The 26754-nt window shown below is 42.2% G+C and overlaps 1 protein-coding gene and 1 long non-coding RNA gene across 5 annotated transcripts in view; one reads left to right on the forward strand and one right to left on the reverse strand.

Moving 5' to 3' along the window:
- Window positions 1–18612, reverse strand: part of LOC138970885 (cytosolic carboxypeptidase 2-like) — a 99302-nt gene extending 80690 nt beyond the window's left edge. For all 4 annotated transcript variants that reach the window (XM_070343461.1, XM_070343460.1, XM_070343458.1 and 1 more), the window contains exons 1-2: window positions 18190–18612; window positions 3019–3073 (exon numbers count right to left, since the gene is read on the reverse strand). In XM_070343461.1, coding sequence (XP_070199562.1) covers window positions 3019–3073; window positions 18190–18240 — 106 coding nt within the window. In that variant the 5' untranslated portion in view covers window positions 18241–18612. The remainder of the gene's footprint in view (window positions 1–3018; window positions 3074–18189) is intronic.
- Window positions 18613–18792: 180 nt separating this feature from the next.
- Window positions 18793–25874, forward strand: LOC138970887 (uncharacterized). Its single transcript, XR_011457096.1, has 2 exons — window positions 18793–19021; window positions 25770–25874. It is a non-coding gene; the product is annotated as an uncharacterized lncRNA (long non-coding RNA).
- The last annotated feature ends 880 nt before the right edge of the window (window positions 25875–26754 follow it).

The raw sequence follows: 26754 nt of genomic DNA on the forward strand, positions 1-26754 counted from the left end.
ACGCCGAAATCGTATAGGTTCCCAGGTCTGTGATAGGGATCACATACAGACAGACACATGGGTGGTCAGATATAAAGCACAACAAACAAAAAGCGCATATGCAGGCACAACTATACCAAAATATCATAATTAACTGTACACATAAATTATGAGCAAATATTGTGGTTTGTTTACATTCAATTCTTTCTCAGCTAATTTGTGTAAAGTAAAACTGCATTTGATAAAATACACTGATGCTTTACTTTTCATCCATGAATTTGTTTTTATCTCAGGAAAGAGTCTGTCATCACAACATAAATTATAACATTTCATTTTGATAATGGTTTGTACTTAAACTCTCCAATCAAAATAAGCTGAGGATCAGAATTTTCCATTAAACGGCAAACTTTTTTTGTTAATACTTAACTGATAATATAATTATAACAAGAAGAGCAAACGCTCGATCGAGTCACTTTCGCAGTTCTGAATATTATATGAGGCATCAGATGGACAGGAAGAAATTGCTATTCACAACACAATGAGTCACGTTCACATAAAATTTGAGCCCGGTCACTTTTATAGTTTCCGAGAAAAGCCCAACGTTAAGTTGTGTGTTGCCGAACAGAAAAGGCTAGTTATCTCCCTTGTTTTTCTGATAACGTTCGTAAAAGGCTACAGATGTAAATACTTTGATGTAAAGAATAATCCTACAAAGTTTCAATCACATCCGATGAACTTTGTCAAAGATATAAAATGTCTAATTTTTCCTTTGACGCTGACCTGTGACCTTGAAAAAGGTCAAAGGTCAACGAAACCATCGTTAAAGTGTAGAGGTCATTGGAGGTCACGACTAAACAAAATATGAGCCCGATCGCTTTGATAGTTTCCGAGAAAAGTCCAACGTTAAGGTGGTGTCTACGGACGGCCGGACGGCCGGCCGGACGGCCGGCCGGACAGACTAACACTGACCGATTACATAGAGTCACTTTTTCTCAAGTGACTCAAAAAACGCTCGCGCTGGACCCGAGTACTCTTCAGACTGGCTCGCTCCCCCAGTATGAACGTTTTTGTCTTGTGCACGTTTAAGACCAAGTGATTGATCTGTGTGAATTACAGGCATTCCCTTTGCTATATAAATACATTGCATGCGAGCCGAGGATGTGCGTGGTGACTGGTCTTTCTCTTTTATTTGATCACAGTGAAAATGCACACACACATTCACACACACACACTCTCTCTCCCTCACTCCCTCTCTCTCTCTCTCTTTCTTACACACACACACACACACACACACACACACACACACACACACACACACACACACACACACACACACACACACGAGTACAGACTCATGCACGCGCACACACACACACACACACACAAAAACACTCACACACACACACACACACACACACAAACACAAACAGTAACACTAACACATGTGCACAAAATGAACACACACACACACACACACCGCGCGAGAGAAAAAGACGTCAAAGACTTTTGACCGTGACGTAATCTTTTTATGACGCTATATTTCTGCCTGGCTGGCTGTGGCTCCGCGAATTCCTCCCACCGCCAAGTCGGTTTTTTGTGGTTTATTTCGCATTTAGGTCCCAGGTAACATTATGAAGTTTTAATACGATCAATCGGACCTATTATCAAGTTAGTGTATCAACTTTTGAACGAACTGCGCCCAGTAGTTTCCCAGCAATAAGCTGTTAAGTGGAGAAAGACAGACAGACAGACACACAGACACACAATTAAAGTCTGCTGAGCCCTTGTACTAGCGTACTCGGGGATAAAAAAGTGTAATACGCCATATATAAATAGACAGACTTCGAAATGCTGGAAGAACTTTTTTAAAATTTTCTCTTTGTTATTTATTGTTCTTTACACTTATTTAATTTGTACAAAAACTAGAAGTATTAGGGTTGACCTCAAAAGATAAGGTTTGTAGGAATACTGTACACACAGATTTGTGTTTGACCTTAGAATGTAAGAATAACAAATTAAACAGTTTATCCTCCATTTTCAACACATGCTACACTTCCACATGAAAAATTAAATAGCCCACAAGCATGCAATTAACACACATATTTTAAGTAACTGGTGAACATATGATAAAGTCAGACAAATGGTACTTAAAAGATAATCCTCTAATTTCCAAAGGCATGATGATTGCCAGCAGCCTCAATCACTCCTGACTTGGGTAAGCTTTTGGTGACTTAAGCTTGACTGGGAATGAAAGTGTGACTGCATGCACATATGGACCCCTCTCATAGATCATACAATGGTAAGTTAAATTGTTATCTGCAGCATTGTGTATAAGACTTTCGGAACATCAACCAAAACATGGAGTAAGCATTACACCTGCGGTAATACCCATGGAACAAGAATGCATGACTGTTTGAATTGATGTGCCTATAGCAAATTTGCCACTGGGTTTACTTTGCTTGTTGCATGTGTTTGCCTGGAGGATGTGCACACATTGATACACTGTCATTCTATTTTAATTAGTTTGTCAAAGGTTCAATAACCTGTCCATTGAGAGAAAGACTGCTCTTTTCAATGGCGACATGTTGTGACGTACAGACTGTGTTGCTGGCGACATGTTGTGACGTACAGACTGTGTTGCTGGCGACATGTTGTGATGTACAGACTGTGTTGAATCTGACATGTAAAGCGCAACAATTGCTGGGATGGCGTCTTCAGACCGATGATGTGATCTTTCCTCACGAGTCATGCAGGTTTTGGGAGGTTTTAAAAGGAGGTCCACTGGAGAAAAATTCCATACATTTGGCAAAATTCCAGTTTCTTCATAACTTGCAAAAGAAATGCCTAGGGTTGAACTAGTTCCAGCTATTTGAGTTAAATGAACAATTATAGAGAGCAGAAAGGTGCACACAATAAATACATATTTGGGCGACATTCATCAATTCAAATCACTTGTACATGGTCACTGCATATGACACTTTCATTAAAACAAAATACACAAAAAAGCAAACAAACAACAACGCCAAGTCTTTTCTTTACCTGTGAAGTAACCATAATGCTGAAGATGCTTCTTCATAAAACTCTCATAAGGATTCTGAAATGAGACAAAAATAAATCATGTCAGCATACAGTGCAAAATAGAACTTTTCTGTGATTCACGTCATATGAGGGCTTTCAATACTGCCACCAATGATTTGAATAATTACATGTACATCTATTAATACAGTTAAAGGCCCACTCCACCTCCCGTAAACCATTGTTTCCGATCACAGCCCCCCAATCCGCTCTCTCTCTCTCTCTCTCACACACCCACACACACACACGTCCACACCCCAAGTAACACACATATATACATTGACTCACACAAATCTCATTCACACAAATCACACACTCATACATACATAGACAGACGGACACACACACACACACACACACACTCATTCACTCACACAAACTTCATACACACAAAACACACACTCATACGCACGTATAGACATGCAGACGGACACACACACACCTTTACAAACAAACACACAAACAAGCCTTTCGACGTCATCTTCTTACACGAACTTAATCCACAGACTTGGAAACTATGGAATTTCTACCCGGCCAAAGCGGGCTTGGGTGGCGTTTGCTCAAAAAACGAATAGTCCTATTTTACCCACCGTATTTTAGTTAGTATGTTCCCACTTTTTGGTGAACTTCCATCCCTAACTGTAGCCTCAGGTCGTGCACAAAGATTTCTTCTTTATAATGTATTATCGGGAAGAACATTTTCCTAGTCGATCTCAGTATGCGTTCGTGGGATACCTCCAGCTTTGCTGGGATAAACTTGGAGGCTAAAGTTTTATCATGCTTTAAAAAGAATGTCGCAAGGTGACGCCATAATCTCTCGCCTATCAATATGATGTCATTTGCGTGTTACAGACTCGATATGACGTTCTCTCTCGGCGGAACAGAGCTTTAAATTAAAAGATTCAAAGCATAATACATGAATTGAGCATATTATCAACGCCAAACACGCACGTAATTATCAACTACATTGTATATATTTTTGGAATCAGAAAATTTTAAGGAATAGATGAATGTTAACTTTATCTGTATTGTTCCAAAAATAAAGAAATTGGCTATTTAACCTTTAGCACGCCAATGGTGCCCGTGGTCGCCTATCATCACATTTCTCCTGCAGCCAGCGGTGATGGAAATCACCAAGATTAGGGTGTTTGAATTTCCCGTCGGTATGTTCATTTGCATACAACCTTGACTTGTATCCGGTTTCAAAACAAGGCTCTCTATCTTTGTTGAAGCCGTTGATCGATTTTGGTCGTGTTTGAGCAACTTTTACGAAGTTTTTGGAGAGAATTAAAGTTGAACTCACAATGGAGGATGAAGGGTGTGAGAAGCTTTCAGACATCGACAAGCGCTTAGAACTGTACCCACGGAATACGCGCTATATAAGCTTCATATTGATTGATTGATTGACATCTTTCTCTATCAACATTCTGGCAATGAATTTGAATGTTTTAGGCCAGAAAAGTCTTCAACAAAAAAGTGATAGTTAGGGATGTACATGTGGAGGGATGACACAAAGTGAGTGAAAAGTAGATATTTTGATGCATAGCTCGTCGAGTTTTGGGTCATGAAGATAGCAGTTCCGACCTACTTAAGTACTTTTGTCAGAAGGAGATTTATTTTCTTCCTGTTTCTCACGAAAATGTGGTCGATCTACTTGTCACAGAATCCAAGTGCATATCGTGTGTGCGCACAGCGTGATGTAAATCATACTGAGAAGAAAACAGTCAGGGGCAAACGGGGCATTAAGCCCCCCCCCTTTTTTGAAACTTTCAAAATTTGGGACCTCAAATGGGAACAGCCCAACTTTAATATCATGGGGCAATTAGACTCAGTGTATAAAGCTGGATGACGCGACTGTTCCATTCTCCCCTGCTGTCAAGAGCCTTGGCGTCTTTCTCGACTCCACTCTCTCCATGCAGACACACATCTCCTTCATCATCAAGACCTGCTTTTTCCACCTACGACGCATCGCCTCCATCCGTCGCTACCTCGCCTGTGTCAAGCTGGTTGTCTCCCTCATCTTCAGTCGTCTGGACTACTGCAACTCCCTTCTGGCTGGCCTCCCCGCCTCATCCATTCATGGCCTACAACGAGTCCAGAACGCTGCTGCCAGGCTGACGTTGAGGAAGACGAAGCGAGACCACATCACCCCCCTACTTCGCTCCTTGCACTGGCTCCCTGTCTACACCCGAATCTCCTACAAACTCTGGTCTACAAGTGTCTCAACGACTCTGCTCCCGAGTACCTCCTTCCTGGACCTGTACACCCAGCCCTCCGACCGTCCCCTTCGTTCTGCTGCTGACCCACTCCGCCTTCACATCCCTCGCTCGAAACTCGCATCTGCCGGTCAGCGTGCATTCCCCTCCGCGGGCCCCTCCGTCTGGAACTCCCTGCCGCTTGAGCTTCGCCAAAGCCCCTCTCTTGACGCGTTCAAGAGTAGGTTGAAGACTCAGTTCTTCCCGTAGCTGGCTGCGACTTTCATGTTTGACGTGATGTGTTGTGCCCCAAAAGACATTCTTGTGCTGTGCTCTGTGAGAGGTGTTTTCTTTGTGTTTAATATTATTTTGTTTGGACATAGCTATTGATGTGTACATTGTTGTTAAACAGTTGTTTGTTGTATGTTTATCAGGGTTTGCTAGTGTGTGATAGGGTTCGTGTCCGTCTGTAGATGTTACTTTCTTTGTTAGTCCTGTGTTGACAACTCTTCGACAAGCGCTTAGAACTGTACCCACGGAATACACGCTATATAAGCTTCATATTGATTGATTGATTGGGAAAAGGTTCAGGCTGGCCTTGAAGTAATCAAATGAGTGGATTTAATAAAGATGTCACAACCACTCACAAAGTTGCCAAATGGGTTTTGGCGGTCATAAAATGGTTCCTGTTTGTAAAGGGTTGGTAAACTGTGTACTGTTACCTGATTGGCTCAGATATTCTTTGCATAAAGACATTTAAGCCTCAATCTTAAATGTTGTTATGTCGGGCGAACGATGTACTCCTGTATTCTGAATTGGTTCATTTCTATTCAGCAGGCTACTGTGTCAGCATTTGGTCTAGAATAGGACGACATATTTGGGTTATTCTCAGACAGCTTAGTCTGGAAGCAAAACACCCCGGATGATTACACCAGCACCAAACTTGTGGCACAATTTTCTAGCTCCAGTTTTCTTCAATTTGTCTAGCTATACTAGTCACCTTGGTTTTGCTCGACCTACAACAGTAGTCCGAGCAGTTTCAATTTAAAAGCAGTAAGTGCATTTGATTTTTTAACATCGATTCGAATGGCTCAGATATTCTTTGCATAAATAAGTAAAGTGAATTCTGATTGGTTGTTAAGCTTCTTCTAACATGACTGATGAGATCTGACTGAAATGAAGACAATTTCCATGCACTGGGGCCTATTGCCCCGTGGAGCCTAATGCCCCGTTTGCCCCCATTGCTACCCAGGCCTTAAGAAACACTTGTACTGATCAACTGTCTTTTGTGAACCGAAGGATTTAGTGTATCAAGTATGCATCATGAGGAAGGTGTTATTTTTTTAAGCAGACTCATGTGCCTGATAGTTCAATTGAGCAAGTGTATTGCTAGCCGTGTTTTCCCATGTTATTGGCCCTAATGTAGCACACCGGGCCTAGCATTGGAAAAAGTGTGTTCAGCTTACAAAGGCGGGGGTCTGGGGGCCGCCCCCCGAATTTGAAGATTTTTTGGAGCTTTTTTTACCTAAAATGACACCCCCCCCCCCCCCCCAAATAAGATTGAGCAACTAAATTATGCCATAGTCCATAGTCCGTATCGGCACATTACTTCTTCTGACTTGCCTTTGGAACGAAATCCAGCCATTCCCACTTCCAGGAATACCTGGATTCTTTGTCACTGAATGGCTGACCACGTTCAACAATGTCGCTTCGAGACATTATTTCAAGTCTAGAGCCACAAAACACCGGCACAAAGCATGCTCGCGCGATGCCAGAGGAAGTGCGTGCTCAAGCAAACTGTCAAACCGATTGAGAATTGAACCGAACGGCGCACAAAACGAAAGCTGGGACTGTTTGGGTTTACCGTTTGGGAATAACAGGTTTTTGCATTTCGGCGTACACCAAATCGAGTTCCGGGTACTGGAGATGTTATTTCGGCGTAAAGTACGCCGAACGGCTTACAATGCTAGAGCACACGATGCCGTTGAAACGCCAAACGTGTTCGGCTTATGCTGTTCTTTGGCAGGCTTTAGTTTTTTTCCGTGGCATAATTCAGTGACGTGCGCATTCATCTCTAACCGAAAGCAAATTAAAGCTGACGCGAGCCTTGGTCAGTTGGAGTTGTCTCCCGTACTCCTAACTTTAGTGTGCTGTCGACGGGTGTACGCAAACGGATCATACCACAAATGGTTCGGAAAACGCAAGACCCAGAGAGGCTCGTGAGTCCCTTGATATTCATCCGCTGGGTCTTGACTGAAATACAAGCCATATAAAAAAAACACTCGTGTTGTAACCTCTCTCTCTATATATATATATATATATATATATAAATACTAGATGATTACTCGCTTCGCCGGGTACCGGCTTCGCCGGGAAGAAGTAGAGCCAAATACCGGGCTGCGCCTGGGACCCGTCTTAGCCGGGTGTACGCCGGCTTTGCCGACGCACGAAGGAAAGGAGATAAACACGCAAAACACTGGAGACCTTCTAAAAATAGTAACGTGCCGTGACCTTCTAAAAATAGTAACGTAGTAACGGGAATATGGATTGACGCCACACGGAGGAAGGGAGATAATCGCGGCTGAAAACACTGGAGAAGATAAGGAAGACTTACTTCTTCTTCTTCTTCGTCGTTCGCTCAGGGAAGAGTTACGGATAGTGGATCCCGACAAACAAAAAAAAATCGGTTCAGCGCGCACAGCGCTGAGAGCACATGTTGAAATATCTCATCGATGAGGTTGTGTCCGGGGTGTAGCTGAATACGGTGTCCAAATTTGAAAAAGATCCACCGAGAACTTTGGCCGTGCATCGCGAACAGACAGACAGACACTAGTCGTATATATATATAGATATATGAATCCACAATAGAATTTTAGAAATTTCATCAGAAGTGGATTTGCGGAAAAGTTTGACACCCAATACTCAAGTTTCAGTTGTTATTTTAGAAATTAGCATGTTATTGTTAAGCCCTATTTGATTTTTACATTTAGTCAAGTTTTGACTAAATGTTTTAACATAGAGGGGGAATCGAGGTGTATGTGTGTCTGTGTCTGTGTGTGTGTAGAGCGATTCAGAGTGAACTACTGGACCAATCTTTATGAAATTTTACATGAAAGTTCCTGGGAATAATATTCCCAAAGGTTTTTTAATTTTTTTTCTCGATAAATGTCTTTGATGACGTCATATCCGGCTTTTTGTAAAAGTTGAGGCGGCACTGTCACACCCTCATTTTTCAATGAAATTGATTGAAATTTTGGCCAAGCAATCTTCGACGAAGGCCAGACTTTGGTATTGCATTTCAGCTTGGAGGCTTAAAAATAAATTGATGACTTTGGTCATGAAAAATCTAAAAATTGTAATTAATATTATTTTTTTATAAAACGATCTAAAAACAATTTCATCTTATTCTTCACTATTTTCTGATTCCAAAAACATATAAATATGTTGTATATTCGGATTAAAAACAAGCTCTAAAAATTAAAAATATGAAAATTATAATTAAATTTAAAATTCCAAAATCGATTTAAAAGCACTTTCATCTTATTCCTTGTCGGTTCCTGATTCCAAAAACATATACATATATATATGTTTGGATTAAAAACAAGCTCAGAAAGTTTAAAACCAGTCGAGATCATTTAACACGAAAAACGATAAGCCGAAAAACCCCATTACGCGAAACGTGTTGTCAGTCCCAATCATTCCCTTCATAAACCCTACTAAAAAAAACCATCATAACGCGAAAAAAACCGATCTGAGACTCACGCAAAAAACGTTTACACGAAGCCGATTCTCGGTCTCTTGCACCACCAAACAACTGTTTTGTTCAACTTGTAGCTTCCAAAGCGAGAAGTGTTCACGTGTTTGCATGACTGACTGAATATCTAATTTTCCTTCTGACCGTGATTGAAGATGGCCTCAAAAACAGGAGTGAAGAGAAAACAAGCAAACCACACAATCGCGTTTAAAATCAAAGTTTTAGAAGAGCTTGACAAAAAACAACTGAACAAGACTGAAATTTGTAAGAAGTTTTCAATCGCAAATTCAACTCTGTCAACGTTCATCAAGAATAGACAAAAGATTGAAGATGCGTATGTGTCATGTGATGTTCAACCAAACCGAAAGCAGATGAGAACGTGTGCTGGAAATCGAGAGGCACTTGAAGAGAGTCTGTTTCAATGGCTCTATGAACACACCTGTGTCTGGCCCGTTTCTTTGCGAAAAGGCAGTGGCTCTTGCACAAGAGTTGGGAGTTGAAAAGTTTGTACCGAACCCGGGATGGCTCACTCGTTTCAAAAACCGAAAGGGCATCGTTTTCAAAACGATATGTGGCGAAGCTGCTTCTGTGTCACAAGAGACGGTGGATAAGTGGACTGAGGAAACACTACCACACATCCTCAAAGACTACGCCCCCCGAGATGCCGTTTTCAATGCGGATGAGACAGGATTGTTTTACCGGTGTTTACCAAACAAAACTCTGGCATTGAAAGGCGAGACTTGTTCTGGTGGAAAAAAATCAAAAGAAAGAGTCACTCTTCTCTTGTGTGCAAAAATGAGTGGTGATGAAAAACTTCTATCACTAATTGTCATTGGCAAATCAAAAAAGCCAAGATGTTTCAAAAATGTCAAGGCCCTCCCTGTTAAATATCAGAACAACAAGAGAAGCTGGATGACTGGGCTGCTCTTTGAAGAGTGGCTAAGATCGATCAATGAGAAATTCAAGAAAGAGGAGAGGAAAGTGTGTTTGTTCATTGACAATTGTCCTGCACACCCAAAAGTGCAACTCTCTAACATCAAGCTTGTGTTCTTTCCACCCAACTGTACAAGCAAACTCAAACCATGCGACCAAGGCATCATCGCAAACTTCAAGCACTACTACAGACAGCTTGTGTTGCACAAAATCATTGTGGCGATCGACAATCGAACGGAAAGTTGTGTGCCTGTGGCAGACTGTACAGAGTTGTTTCCCTTCACACTGCTTGACGCATTGAAAACAACACGGACTGCGTGGGGATGTGTTGAACGCTCAACAATTGCCAATTGTTTTCGTCACGCCGGTTTTGTGATCCTGGAGGATACTGAATTGGACAATGGGGGAGAGACAGAGCAAGAAGAAAGTCGCATGGAAGAGTTTGCTTTTGACCGTGTGACAACACTTCTTGGCGTGACCGTGTGACAGCACAGGATTTTATTCAGGTCGACTCGGAAACACACACAACAAAGGAGTTGACAACTGCCGAAATTGCTGACAATGTGAAAGCACAAATGGGTGTTGATATGAGCGACGATGATGATGATGATGACATTGACAATGATCTTCACATCAAGAACGTGGAACCTCCGTCTGTTCGCGAAGCACTCTCTGCAGTCAACACACTTGTTGAAGTTGACGGATTTCTTTCGTCCTGTGTGAATTCATAAACACTGCAATGGATTTTAAACACTGCAATGGATTTTAATCTTTTTTGTGGGGAATTAAAATGTACAACAAAATAATGAACTGTAGCAGACGACAAAACTGCCGACTCTGACTGAACCGTGTACTTCGTCCGCCGCGCACTACAGAGGCTTTTTTTTTTTTAAAGGTATGGCACTGTTTTATCTTCTTTATGTTGCTTTAAAAAAATAAAAAATAAATCAGTTTGATCATTTTCGTTATCGCGAAAAAACGTTAACTCGAAAAAAAATATTGGTCCCTTTCATTTCGTGTAAAGCGATCTCGACTGTACAGAAAAGCTCACTCACTCACATGCACTCACTCACTCTCTCACACAAACTTCATACACACAAAACACACACTCATACGCACCTATAGACAGATGGACACACACTGGCAAAATAAGGCAATGGGACATTTGTCCCCCTCAACTAAATTCCGATGGGACATAGTCAAGAAGCGTCAAAGATGCATGTATGCGTTTTTGACCAAAGATGAGGGCCCCAAAGGGTTTAAAATCGTGATCGTGATTGGCGTTTTTTGACCTTTCTGTGACCGTGATTGCCTAAATTTCCATTTCTGTGATCGTGATGGGACTTTGCCCGTGATCCGTGATGACAAAGAAATCAAGTCTCGTGATCGTGATCGTCATTTGTTTTCGTGATCGTGATGGGCATTATTGCAAAGCATTTTATTTTCAACGTACATTTTTCACAGCTGTATCACTCTATGATCCTCTATTCGCCAAGGAGCCGATTGAAGGGAAGCAACAACACATTCAGAAATATGATTTTGACAGCGATTGCTTCCCTTTAAGAGAACCAATCACACAAAAAAAGAGATCAAATCAGAAGGCAAATTGCAAAAGTCTGCCAAACTTCATCCAATGGAAGGGCTTCGTGCAAAAGTTTTGAGTGCATTCAGTCAAATTCGAATTCGAAGGTCAAAAATGGCGTGCAGCGGTACTGTCATCGAACTTCTGTTATATTTTGTGGATTCAAGCCAGACCAAAGCAGGCGGCGAGAATGCCTTCCTTGGTGGAAAGGTCAGGCTACGGGTCGGTCTTTCCGAAGACGAAATATCAAGGTATGTTGATCTATGTTGCTCTATGACTGTTTTGAATGTAGGCAAAGATCTTGAAATTTGTTCAAGATCTTTGAGTTTGAGTGAGATCATTGACATTGTCAACATTGCCACGTCCGGCTGTCACTCGCTCAGTGTGACCTCGACTGGCTCGAGATCGAGTCTGCGTGTAGCCAAAACCGAAACTAGAAATGTGTTTTTCATCCCAGCAACGTGGACACGCTTGGCATAGATTCTAACTGTCGCTTCTTTGCATTGAGCTTGGATTTATTTTAGAGCCTGTAAACTTTAATATCAACAATGGGTTAAATTCAGAAACAATGGCGGGGAGACGTGCCAGGTTGGGTCACTTGATCCTCATGTCAAAGACGATCAAAGTCATGTTCGTTGGGGATTTTGTCAGGCATGCTACTTTTCCGGTAATTGCCGGAAATCCGATAAAGCCCTTTTTTTAAAATCCGGTAAAGTCAAATTTATTCCGGTGAAGTTGAAAAATTTCCGCAAAAACGATCCGTGTGAATATCGCGCAACACGACCGGGCGCCGGTCTCAATGAAGCCAGCGCACAGTAGTGTTGTTTTCACCAGTTTGGAGGTGTGTTGAATGGTGGTGGGGGGAGGCTAAAATGGGATTTTTAACAAGATCACAACACTATTACAGCCCTGAAAATGATGCCCAGAATGCACCAGATTTGTTGTGGAGATCGCTAGATACCACTGGAATCGAATGGAAGGATAAAGAACATTATGGAACTTACTTTGATTTAGTGCGCAGTCACTCATGACGTAAGCGTAGACGCTCATCGAACAGATGGAACTGTGTAGATCTAACCAGATTAGTGTCGATGTTTCCCGAATATTCTCGTATGTCCATTAACTATATAAGTAGCTCTGCGCACACGTATTGTTGTTCTTTACCAGTCTTGCACTTGTTCTTTCTTACACTGTGCTGAGAGATATTGTCACCGTTGTTCCAGCTGTTAATAAATCTACAGAACCTACACAAATCGTTGTGTCTCCTTTGCGACTGAGAGTGACGAAAGGAAAAACACGACAACTGGCGTCGCCGACAGTTATTTCCCTTGTCTATTCGGAGTGACTTATTACTGCAAAATGACGGAAACAGAGCAGCTGATAACACTTCTAAGGGAGCAGTTGGAGCAACAGCAACGCCAGCACAAAGAAGATATGGAGCAACAAATGCACCAGATGGAGATGATGATGAAAGTGTTCAGTGGTGCCGCAGCTTCTGCCAGGGAGGAAAGCTACGACGATCCGAGTGCTTCGAATCTACGTTTTCCCATTACTACACAGGCAGCTGCAATCCCATCTTTTGTTGCGTTTGATGCAACATCGGAACTGTGGCCTGACTACTGGTCAAGATTTTGCACGTTTGTGGTCGCCAACTCCGTGCCGGAGCAGCGCAAGGCTCAAGTTTTCTTGACGAATCAGACTGCTACGGTCTACAAACAACTGGCAAATCTGGCTACTCAGCAAAATCCGCCCAAGGACATCAACAGTTTGACAATGGACGAAATTGTCAAATTCATGAAAGAACAGTTCGACCCGAAACTCTTCATAGTGCGAGAACGTTTCAAGTTCTGGAGTGACATGAAACGGAAGCCAGGCGAAACTCTCCAGGAGTTAGCAGCGCGCATACGCCAAGACGCCGCTACCTGTGACTTTCCTTCGATCAAAAACCCACAAGACGAAGCTCTGAGACAGAGATTCATATGTTCTGTCAACAATGAGGCTGTCTTAAAGGCTCTATTCAAGATCAAGGACACAGAGCTGGATTTCGCACGTGCTGTCCAAGTCGCGATTGAGACTGAAGACGCAGCGATGGTTGCCAAGGAAACTGTCTACGGTTCCAAGACCATGCCAGTCAACAAGGTCCACCAGAACAAGACTACGGGTCCACGAAAGAACCACAAGCAGTCTAATTCCACAGACAGGAAGTGCTACCGATGTGGAAAGGCCCACAAAGCAACAGACTGCCCCTACAAAGAAGCCAAATGCCGATACTGTGACGTCACAGGACATTTGGAAGCTGTCTGTAGAAAAAAGCAACATCAGAATCGGGAACGACATTCCCAGGCTTCCGTGAAGAGAGTCACGAAAGCAGAGCTTGTCAACGCGATCCTCGGTGAAGTTCCCCAAGATACTCCTAGGTTGGATGTACCCATAACAATCCAGGACCGACAGTTCACCATGGAACTGGACACCGCAACTACGGGAAATTTTGTTTCTCTTCCGGTCTGGAGACAACTAGGAAAACCGAAGCTGGATGACGTCACACATCGTTACGAATCTGCCAGCAAGCACGACCTGCCCGTGCTGGGAACTTTCATGGGCCAGACCAAGGATCCAGTGACTGGTAAGCAAAGCTCAATTCCGTACATCGTCACCAAGATCCCTCATCTGAATCTGCTAGGACGCAACGCAATCCAGACTCTGGGAATTTCTGTGGACAATGCTCTAGGACTGAGGAGCATAGAGAGTCACGCAAAGAGTGAGGGTGCAAAACCTACGCATCCAGCGACCTCCAACGCGCCTTATGCTGCCCTGCAACGAGATTGTCACAGACTGTCTGATAAATTCCCAAATCTCTTCAAACAAGAATTGGGATGTCTCAAGGACTTCGAACTGGACGTGAAGTTCAAGTCTGATGCGAAGCCGGTTTTTCACAAAGCACGTCCGGTACCTTTCGCTCTTCGTGATGACCTCGCCAAAGGCTACGAAGAAGGCATCGCCAAAGGAGTCTGGAAGCCAGTCCAGTTCAATGACTACGGAACGCCAGTGGTACCAATTCGTAAGGCACAAACCTCGGGCACCCTGAAGCCCAAGCTACGGATCTATGGTGACTCCTCAGTGGGCATCAATGATCAGCTTGAAGATCACCGTCATCCAATGCCACTCCCAGAGGAACTGATGCAGAAGCTAGGAGGTGGATTCGGATACACCAAGATCGATCTTGCTGATGCCTACAACCAGATCAAGCTGGCACCAGAGAGTCAACGCAGGCTAGCCCTCAGCACTCACCGTGGGGTACTCCTGCAGCAACGACTTCCTTTCGGGATAAAGTCAGCACCTGGTTACTTTCAAGAGATCATGGAAAACCTGACCTGTGATCTACCTGGTGTTGCCGTCTTCCAAGATGATATACTCGTCAGCGGGAAGGACGCCAACGACCACCTGAGCAACCTGGAACGTTTGCTCACTCGTCTGAACGACAAAGGACTCAGATGTCGTCGTGAAAAGTGCGAGTTCGCACAAGCCAGTGTGGAATACCTTGGACATACCTTATCGGCCGAAGGGATCTCCAAAGGATCGAAGGTCGAGGCAGTTTTGAAAATGCCAGCCCCTACGGACGTCTCAAGCTTGAAGTCTTTCTTGGGCTCAGTTCAGTTTTACGGGAAGTTCATCCCTAACCTGGCCAGCATGGCAGAGCCGCTCTACCGCCTGACGAAGAAGGCGAACCCCTGGAAGTGGGGAGATGAGGAACAGGCAGCATTTGAACAGTTGAAAAATGTGCTTTCCTCGGATCAAGTTCTGGTACACTTCGATCCAAACAAGACTTTGGGACTAGCTTGTGACGCGTCCAACGTTGGAATTGGAGCAGTCCTATTTCATCGCTATCCAGATGGAAGCGAGCGCCCAATCGCCAACGTGTCCAAGACTCTCACGGCTGCAGAAAGGAACTACAGCCAAATCCACAAGGAAAGGATCGACACTCTGCTGCCCTCGCCAGCCCACATCGCTCAGGGCAAGCAATCCAAGGAGGCATCCAAGTCTCAGATGACCCCAGACTGGAAAGCTGTCGTCAAGGTAACCAGACAGTACAAGGCCGGAGATCCTGTGTATGCTCTGTACCATGGACCTCGCCGAGACAAACAACCCCGATGGGTACCAGCAGTCATCAAGAAGTCTCTGGGTACTCGCTGCTTCAACGTCATGGTCATTCCTCATGGTCCAGTATGGAGACGACACTGGGAACAGCTACAGCCACGCTACACCACTGAGGAAGACAATGAACCTGGTGAGGAAGTGGACACTGTTTCTGAACTTGTAACAGATCACCCCATGGAGATCTTGGAAACTGTGCCACAAACTCGGAGACAGACCAAACCCAAACGTACTCCATCCGATCCAGAGTATGGACCAGACAATCCAAGACGGTCAAAGAGAACACGCAAACCCACAGAGAGACTTTGCTGTTGATGCTTGAGGAGTAGCATCAGTTTAGGTGGGGAGGTGTTGTGGAGATCGCTAGATACCACTGGAATCGAATGGAAGGATAAAGAACATTATGGAACTTACTTTGATTTAGTGCGCAGTCACTCATGACGTAAGCGTAGACGCTCATCGAACAGATGGAACTGTGTAGATCTAACCAGATTAGTGTCGATGTTTCCCGAATATTCTCGTATGTCCATTAACTATATAAGTAGGGCTGCGCACACGTATTGTTGTTCTTTACCAGTCTTGCACTTGTTCTTTCTTACACTGTGCTGAGAGATATTGTCACCGTTGTTCCAGCTGTTAATAAATCTACAGAACCTACACAAATCGTTGTGTCTCCTTTGCGACTGAGAGTGACGAAAGGAAAAACACGACTAGATTGCACAGATTTTAACCGTTTTTTGACAAAAATTCCGGGGGGGCATGCCCCCGGACCCCCCTACTTGGCTCGCCTGCTTCGCAGGCTCAGGCTTGTGGCTTCGCCACTGGCACTGCGCGCTTCTTTCAGGTAAAACCATTTTTGGCCTGTAGCATTCCTGTTTCTTTTTCAAGGCCATGAAACCAGGCGATGGTGTACCTCAAATTGTATGGCAAAATTGAAAATAAAGAACCCATCACACATACATGTACTTTAATTTCAATCCACCCAATAGTTTTTGAGAAAATGGGGTTACAAGATTTAGCTCTGGAAATGTGAAATTGTGCAAGTATATATATTCATGTGTGTGAGTGAGGGTGTGGGAGTTGAATGTGTATGAGTGTAGAGAGAGAGAGAGAGAGAGAGAGAGAGAGAGAGAGAGAGAGAGAGAGAGAGAGAGAGAGAGAGAGAGAGAGAGAGAGAGAGAGAGAGAGAGAGAGAGAGAGAGAGAGGGAGAGAGAAAACAATGAAAACAACATTCTTGTTACTGATTACAAATCATGATATGTATTTCTATGTGTGTATGAAAGAGAATTAAAAAAATAATAATAAAAAAGTGCAACAGTTCTCACTTTGTGTTGAATAAACAATAGATCCAGAGGAGCGAATTACTGTGTGGTTGTGTTTACTTTGACACGTGCTTTCTGTACATGCAACTTTTACCGTGACCGTGATTTGCCACTGGTGTTCGTGATCGTGAAAACAAAAATCAAGGTAACTGTGATCATGAAAGCTAAAATTTCCCTTCCCGTGATCGTGATGATACCCCCCCTTTGGGGCCCTCAAAGATGCAAAATAGTGCAATATGGTGCCATCTGAGAATTAGCAGCTATATCGTGTTATCTGTGTATGTGTGTGTGTGTGTGTGTAATCCGATGTAAAGTGTACATTTGGTGGTGCAGTGGTACGTAATCTCAATGGCCAATGCGCCCTTTGACGCACTGAAGGGAATTGAGATAGGACATTTTCAGATTTAATGCGCCAATGGCGCAGGGCGCACTAGTAGATGAAACCCTGCACACACCTTTACAAACAAACACACACAAACACACTCATACACACAAACTCACGCACACGCAAACACACACCCACTCTCTCTCTCTTACACAGACACACACACACATAAATCCCCACTCTCTCTCTCTCTATCTCACACACACACACACACACACAGTGACACACACTAACATTAACACTAACACATGTGCACAAAAATGAACACACACACACCGCGCGAGAGAGAAAGACTGCAGGGAGGCATGACATCATGATGCATCAATAGACCCTATCGGTATTCCAAGCTCTCGTAATCTCAAGCAAACTTCAGAGCATAGCAAAGCATGCGGTACAGCGATCTCGAACGAGCTGCACAAGCCAAGGTTCGAAGTTCTCGCGATGTTCAATTTTCAAAGCATAACAAAGAGCGTGTCTCGCGAGAGCTGCTCAGATACCGAAAAGGTCTATTGATGCCTTTTGATGTCATCTTTTTACGCGAGCTTTATCCATAGACTTGGAAACTATGGAATTTCTACCTGGCCTAAGCGGCCTTGGGTGGCGTTTGCTCAAAAAACGACCGGGGGCGCCCATTTTACCCACCGTATTTTAGTTAGTATGTTCCCAATTTTTGGTCAACTTCCATCCCCAACTTCCATGCACAACGAATCCTTCGTTATCATGTATGATCGGCATGACAATTTCTCAAGTCGATTAGTATAGGGTTCGTGAGATCCGTCCAGCTTCGCTGGGATCATAGATTCATACTCACCAGTCCTAGATCTTGATCACTCCCTCTGTCCTCTGAACCTGGAGGCCACATCTTCACTCGGGATGATATAAACGAAGCACCATCACACAAAAATGTTAAAACAAATATGTGATATGACTCCTATTCCAAGTGTTCAATGGCACGCCTAGCAAGACTGGCCGACTACCCGTCTAGCGGCCCAAGGGAGAAAACACAACCTCGTTTGGAGCAAAAACACAAATATTTCAGGACCTGAGACACATTGAGAGTGACATCGCACATACTGACGGAAGATCCCTGTAAACGAGTGAATTTACATCAAGACCAAAAGCATGGTTGACTGTATCCGTGTTGTCAATAAAAGACAGTGTTTTTCGTGATCTGTAAACAAGGTTAATGCAGCCATGCTTGGGCGTAGAACACTGAAAGACGCTTTCTAACCTTCCGCGTAAAATATAAGTCGGCATCTGCGTGATTTAAAAAGGAAGATAATAACAAGAACAAGACCCAATTTTTCTAGTCTTTCTACTTTTTTTTATATAGGTGTAATTTAAAAGTAAAATTGAACACTGAAATAATCACTTTCTAGGTGAATGCGTAGGAATTGGATGTTGTTATCTCCTCTGCAGTAACTTGTGAGTAACAAGAAAGAAGTACACATTTAAAAAATAAATTGAGAATCAAAGAGGAATGCATTAAACTCAATTATAGTATCTTCAAAATACAACTGAAATACTTATATCTTTTAAATCAACATAAAAATATCAAAATAATCAAGTGACCGGAAGTATTCATCATTTAGCCCAGAACATACCTTCTTTCTTTCCGGTTTGGTCGCACCGTGTTGAAAATGGTGAGATCTTGGAATGATTTTATGTTTTATGTCCATTAGGTCCTTTAAATTCTAATATTGAACTTTTTGTAGCCTAGACAGAAAAGTTTCCACGAACTTGTACGGATCAAAGAACTGTTGCAAACCCGATGGCACATATCTTTGCTGATTTTTGTGGATTGGTTGATCAACAATCTATGAACTTCTTGACTTGTCTTAGTTCAGTATTTCACACTTTTATCATGTAGTGGGTTGTGAAAAAACAACTGAACCTGGTTGTGAGGCTCAGTTTCTCTGATTGACATCCATATGATTGACATCGAGTTGCGAAAGTGGTATGCAATAGTATTAAAAGAATAATATTGAACGGTTCAATCCTCCATGGATGGCAGAGACTCATTGAGAGCGAAAACTGAACACTATCACTGTCAGTCTGTGGATTTGCTTGCAGTTGCACAGTGCCACCAATAGGACTAGGAAATCAAATTCAGGTAGCAGGTGCCAGATTATAAAATTTTACAGCAGTGTGTCTGTTCAAACTTCAATTGCGAGTGTATACTTAAAACAGTCTCAGGGATGTTGCCACAAATATACCCTATCGGTATTCTAAGCTCTCGTAATCTCAAGCAAACTTCAGAGCATAGCAAAGCATGCGGTACAGCGATCTCGTGCGAGCTGCACAAGCCAAGGTTCGAAGTTCTCGCGATGTCCAAAGCATAACAAAGAGCGTGTCTCGCGAGAGCTGCTCAGATACCGAAAAGGTCTATTCATACCGATAGGATAAATGTCCTGAGCTCTTCGGCATCAATAGGACATTTGACTTCTTTGAGAAATTTTAATAGGACATTATAATTTTGTGCAAAACACAATCATGTGCACACAGACATCAGTATATGAGTTCTTCTCCAATACTGAGCTCAAAATAGTGGAAAACTACCCAAAAACTAAAATCAAACCTGACTGATTATCTTTAATTAGTTTTTGTACTTCATAATACATACTTTCAGAATATATAACTAAAAAATAAATAACACAAACGGTTTACGCACAATAATGAAAAGTGTTCAGGTGTAAACAATGGCGTTTCGGGTGATACAGCGGGACACAAATAAATCATAAAAAGATCACAAATGATATGATTCACTTTCTCATTCACACATCATCATATCAATAAAACAATGCAAGTGAAAAAGTTTTTCAAGATTTTTATTTTCAAAAAGGAACTTGACGACAAAACTGATAATGGGACACCGCGACAACCGAAATCAGATGTCAACATTTTGCCACACTTGTAATAAAAAGCAAACAAACCAACTTTTTCCTGTGAGGTAGATTTCTCATTGTCTGGTCTAATAATTGTCCAAAAAGTTCTTCATTCAAGCTTTACCTAATGTCTTGAAGTGATAAAATTTTCATTTAGCATTTCGGTGTTACACGGGACATCACATTTGATATGGGACACTCAGACCACCACAATCTAATACATGTTACATTGTCACACACTGAGAGAAAGAGCAAACAAACCAACTGTTCTTTTCATTTGGGTAATGTCTTATTATCTGACCTGACATCTGCCCCAAAATTAAGGCAATGAAGCTTTTAATTGGTAGTCTGAAGTAATCAGAAGTCCATGTGGTAGTTTTGGTGTTACATGGGATACCATGTTTGTGAAAACTGTCATGACTGTAGGTCAGTTTATGTGTACAGCAGACCTGATTACCACTAAAATTTCCTGGTGTACAAATGAGGCTAAAAATGTGTACAATCAGAATTTTAAGGTGTACAATTCATTCTCGCGGTACACACTGTGCTTTATTCCCCCCTCAAACCCCATTATTTAAAGACTGTGAATACATGTAAGAAAGAATTTGTGCTGAAAGTAAATTAAAACATTTTTGTTGAAAACAAAAACCCATACACTATTAGATATTTGAAAATGTGACACAAAACGAATGATAGAAAAATATAATTTTTATTTTTGACCTCGAGGAAAATTTGCATCAGCTGCTGTCAGCAGTATTGAGTCAGCCCTCCATTTCTGTCACTGCACTGGGGTTTTTTTTTGCGTATGATTTTAATGTCTGGCGTATAATCGTACAGCGGTCTTCAATTTCGTAAGATTGTACGCAAATTTCGTACAGTAACCAGGTCTGGTACAGTGATGCTCTTGATTCTTTTTGAAATACACAGTGAGAGCTTACCAAATTGCTTCTCGTTGTCCAGTGAATCGGCCGAAACTCGACAGCGCTGACTAATCGCTTCAGTCGTGAGAGATTATGCAATACATTCATTCACTACGATGACAACATGTTATCTTTACCAGAGATTGATCATCCTTACTCCTTTCCAAGCTTTTGTATGTAGTTTCAAGGTATATGAAAGAAATGCAAGATTTTTTCCCTCGTACGAAACAAAAATGGCTGCTTCTCGTTGTCCAGTGAATCGGCCGAAACCCGACATCGTCGATTAATCGCTTCAGTCGTGAGAGATCATGCAATAAATACATCTACTACGATGACAATATATCAAGAAAAGTATAATAAAGTTAAATTCACGTACCTGGAAGCAAGATGATGCCTGTACGTCGTGGAGATTACTCAGGATTCGAGTTCGACAGATACTGTCGCAACGTGCGTTATGGCCGAAACCGGTACACTAAGTACGGACACGTCACGCATTTCTGTGCTTTTCTTCGAAGAAATTAACATTTCTACTGAAAACGTCATCAGTTTCTGTACAAAACTGTTCGAGAATTTTGCAGGATTTTTGGCAGTGTGTTGAGCCTCTCGTGTGGTTCGGCACAATCGAAAACAGATTTCACGCTTCGGCCGTATCATCAGGGACACAACGATTTCAAAAATTAAAAAAAAAATCTTTTACTTTTTCCATCGAAAAAGGTTTGAAGGCAACCCAGTGAATGAAATATCGTTCACTTATGATTTGATTGGGATATTTATTTATCTTGCAGGCAGTTGCGAGACCATTATTTCGGTAGCAACCAACGGGACGCTACTTGTTTCGGCCGAAACACGTTTGTGAAGGATTATTTTTTGTGAGCTCCGTTTTACAATTGCATGAATATATGTTTGTATTATTTCATCAATCACTTATGAATGGATTACAACATAAATTGTACAACACAAGGATGAAAAAAGGGACAAATATGGTACAACATTTTCATCACTCTCAAATTCCACTTTTTTGGGCGCCATTTTGGAGCAAAATCACAACTTTTTCACAATTTTATCACACAACCTCACAAATCACTTAACTCAAACTACAACAGTTTATAGTTTTATTATTTCACTGTTTCTTTGAACAATAAAAACAGCATTCAGTTAATTTGTTTATTCATAATTTTCGTTTTTGTTTCATCACCCCTAAGTGAGCTCAGTATCGGAGAAGCACTCATATGCACCAACATTGTTTGCGTATATTGTTTTATTACTTTTGTTTCAAACAGGACACACCCACACACACAAAAACACCTAAAAAGCAACCAAAAACTTCAGCACTCTTACTTTGATTGGCAAACAATCTGCATGATTTTCTGGCGGGGCTTTTTATTGACAGATTCGACAAAACAGTTTGCCTATATAGATGGTCTCTTTGCTGTCAAATTCTAACCAACTAGTACTAAATAGCGTTTGTGTGAATTTTCTACTGTAATGACACCATCTACAAGTGACGAAACTTTACTTTTCGTTATTGTGGAGGTTTCAGCGGTGACACTGTCATTGGCACTGTAATTTTCAAGAATGATGCTAGCCGTGTTTTCTTCTGTTCTTGGCTCTAATGTTGCACAAGATGCCGTTGAAACGCCAAACGTGTTCAGCTTTTGCTGTTCTTTGGCAGGATTTAGTTTTTGGCTCACGTAAGTGTAGCCTATGCGATGATAAACTTTGTCTGTCTGTGCGTGTGTGTGTGTGTGTGTGTGTGATAGAAACTTTAACATTTCCGAGTCTATGGATTACGTCAGTCTCGGTCAAAAGTGTTCGACGTGTGTGATAGAAACTATTTGAAGACGTCACATTATGACGTAAGTCAAGAGGGTTAGACGTCACGCAAAGGAATTACTGAAAGTCTCGGTCATTCTTATTGTGAGCGGGCCGAGACTACTTGGCAGATCCAGGGTCTCGCTTTCTTGCACAGTTTCACCTATGCTTACTGTGTGTGTGTGTGTGTGTGTGTGTGTGTGTGTGTGTGTGTGTGTGTGTGTGTGTCGTGTGTGTGTGTGTGTGTGTGTGACGGAGTGATTGAGTTTGTGTTACTGTTTGTCGATTTCTTACGTGAGCCTTGAAGGCTTCGCCTCTTGTTTTCGGTGGCATAATTCACTGCCGTGCGCTTCGTCTACAACCGAAAGCAAATTAAAGCAGACGCGAGCCTTGGTCAGTTGGAATTGTCTCCCGTACTCCTAACTTTAGGCGGGTGTATGCAAACGGTTCGGAAAACGTAAGATCTGCACTGCACAACTTCAGTGCACCTGTACGCGAAAGCGCTTGGTGGCTTTTTGAAGATGTCTATCATGAAAGGAAAATTATCAATTAACGCGCTGTCCGAAGGAATGGAGTTCTTATCGGACAATGATCGCGCTCAGTTCAAAACGATAGGACATCTGACCGCCATGCGGCTATGTGAATCAGACATTTGAGCCTCTTAATCGGTCGATGTCCGACGCCTAACGACATCTCCCTGCAGTCTAAATGATATATTAAATTTGCAAAGCACTGTTTGCATTCTGAATTTTGATGTGAAAGTCCCATTTCAAGGATCACCTTTTGGCACAGGCTCAGATATATGTGCAAGCAGGGAACAGTTGCACATTATTTCTGAATATATTGCTAATGCTATTTACTTTATCCTGCAGTCTACACACATGTGCTCCCCAGTACTCCTTAATTGGTTTTTTGCATTCCCATACAGGGATGGCCAAATCTCAAAAATGTTACTTCAACTTGTTCAAGAAAACGTTACTGGCCCGGTATTGACGGTGCGCTAGTCCAGAGCCCCTCTCTTGACGCGTTCAAGAGTAGCTTGAAGACTCAGTTCTTCCCGTAGCTGGCTGCGACTTTCATGTTCGACGTGATGTGTTGTGCCCCAAAAGACATTCTTGTGCTGTGCTCTGTGAGAGGTGTTTTCTTTGTGCTTAATATTATTTTGTTTGGACCTAGCTATTGATGTGTATATTGTTGTTAAACAGTTGTTTGTTGTATGTTTATCAGGGTTTGCTAGTGTGTGATAGGGTTCGTGTCCGTCTGTAGATGTTACTTTCTTTGTTAGTCCTGTGTTCACAACTCTTCGACAAGCGCTTAGAACTGTACCCACGGAATACGCGCTATATAAGCTTCATATTGATTGATTGATTGATTGATAGTCCTTACTTTTGTGGTCCTGGGTTCTATTTGCTTTGAAAGCAATTTAATTTTTAATTTTTTCTGAACTCGTAATTCTTATATTTTATTCATTTGCTTTCCCGCAGTGGGGCACTGCGGTTATGAAATTAAAGGCCCCTCCTGTTTTTGGAACCGCAGGAGCTTTCTAGTTTGCTGTTAGGTAGATTTTTGGTTCCTCTTTCCTGTCATGCTCTCTTTTTCTTCATGAATTCTTTTCTTTTTTCTGCCTTCTTGCTCATTCACCTGTATTTTTTCCAAAAAATCTCTTCTCTTGCCGCTTGTCTCGCGATTCATGTATAGTTTAATCTGTTAGTGTTCTGATGTAAGCCCAGCAGTAGATAGGTTAAGCCTATTTTAACATACTGGAAACTGGTAATCTTCCAGTAGGTATTAATTTAGTTTTACTAAAGCCTGCTGGGACACAAGTAATGGGTTAGTGCATTTGTAAACAGGAATCGCTTGACAAGTGGCCCCCTTCATCCCCCCCTTCCTCGTCCTGATATGGCTCTACGTAGTCGGCTGGACGTTAAGCAACAAATAAACAAATTCATTTGCTTCATTCCAAACTGTTTTTAACTTTTTCTTAACTCTATATACTTGTATTTTTTTCATTTTGATTTATCCCAAAGATTTTGAGTCGTATATATTGGAACTGGAATAGTGCCATTGAACAGCTTTCCCAAATTCCGTATTCTATTTTTAGTAATGGATATTCCCAAGGAAAGATCAAAGGGCATATGTATCATCGCGTGTCGACTGCTGGTAATAGTACTTAGCTGCTTCTATTATGATAGGCTTCTGGACTGCATGTAATCATCAAACACCATAAAACCTATCAACCAATTTTTAAAGGATCATCTTTGTAAATAAACAAAGATGACATTTGAACTACACAGTCCAGATGTTGTGAGTCGTGGACGACCCGTTTGGAATTAAAGAAGGCACTTTACTGCATGTATCCCTATTCGGATGGCTGGGCTTGTGTACAACCCATACTCTGCAAAGAGGCGGTAAAGAGTTTATTCCTATTCAGATGGTGTAGGTCATGTATGGCCCATACCTTTTACGTTGAATCCTTCTTTAGAAAGTATGGGTCGTACACGACCCACATCTTCCGCACTGTGTAGTCCAGAGCGTGAGCCGGTGAAGGTTAAATACTGACATGAAGTTTGAACCTGAACATAGTACTAGTAGGCAAAAAGGCTTGGTTTGCCGAGTGTGATAGGTGTGATTGTCATTGAAAATATTAGACGTGCAACACTTCGGATTCTGGCTGTTTCTGACTGATATGTGATAACTAAAGGATGCTAGGTATGGTCCTTGGTTGCAACAGTCTGTGTTATAATTTTGCTAATGTGTGCAAACATTTGTTTCAGGGTGCCCACAAATCTTTCCGGACCAAAATGAAACTGGCGAAAAAGATCAAGCAAAACAGACCTATTCCACAGTGGGTCCGGATGAAGACAGGCAACACCATCAGGTAAAGACATGCATCACTGATGTTAAATCTTGGATGGTCGATAACAAACTTAAGCTGAATGATGATAAGACTGAAGTCTTACTGTGCAAAAAGAACACTACATTTCCCTCTCCCCAACCTGTTTCTGTTCAAATAGGCAACACCGACATTCTTTTCTCACCATCAGCTAGAAACCTTGGATTCACACTTTCATCTGACATGACCCTTAACAAACATATATCTTTAGTCTGTAGAGCAGCTTATTTTGAGCTTCGTAAGATCAGCACCATTCGCCACACACTCTCCTCTCAAACAACTAACACTCTTGTCTGTGCCTTTGTTCTTTCTAAACTTGACTACTGCTTCTCTCTGGCTGTCCTCTGTACCTCCTGCATAAACTACAAAAAGTCCAAAACTCAGCAGCACGCCTCATTCTGAAAGCACGAAAACGAGATCACTCAACACCACTTCTTCACACACTGCACTGGTTACCTATTCAAGCCCGCATTGACTACAAACTGTCCCTCTGCTTTAACTTCTTTTCTGGCTTGTCTCCTGCTTGCTTCTCTGAACTCCTCACCGTCTATTCTCCAGCAAGACAACTCTGTGCCTCTTCTGACTGACGCATCCTCACCAAAACCAAAACATACGGACAACGCACTTTTACTTTCTGCGCACCCACACAATGGAATTCTCTCCCCTTTCACATCCGCCACTCTCAGTCCCCTTTCACATCCGCCACTCTCAGTCACCCCAAGCATTCAAACGAGCACTTAAAACGCACCTCTTCAAGAAATACAACCCCTGATTTTGTTTTCTCAGTCCATCAGTAGGCTACATGTAGTGTATTTGTTGTTTTAGTGATAATGTATATAAACATCTAGGGCTGTTTTCAGTATTGT

The sequence above is a fragment of the Littorina saxatilis genome, linkage group LG7, assembly GCF_037325665.1.
Source record: "Littorina saxatilis isolate snail1 linkage group LG7, US_GU_Lsax_2.0, whole genome shotgun sequence".
Classification (NCBI taxonomy): domain Eukaryota; kingdom Metazoa; phylum Mollusca; class Gastropoda; order Littorinimorpha; family Littorinidae; genus Littorina; species Littorina saxatilis.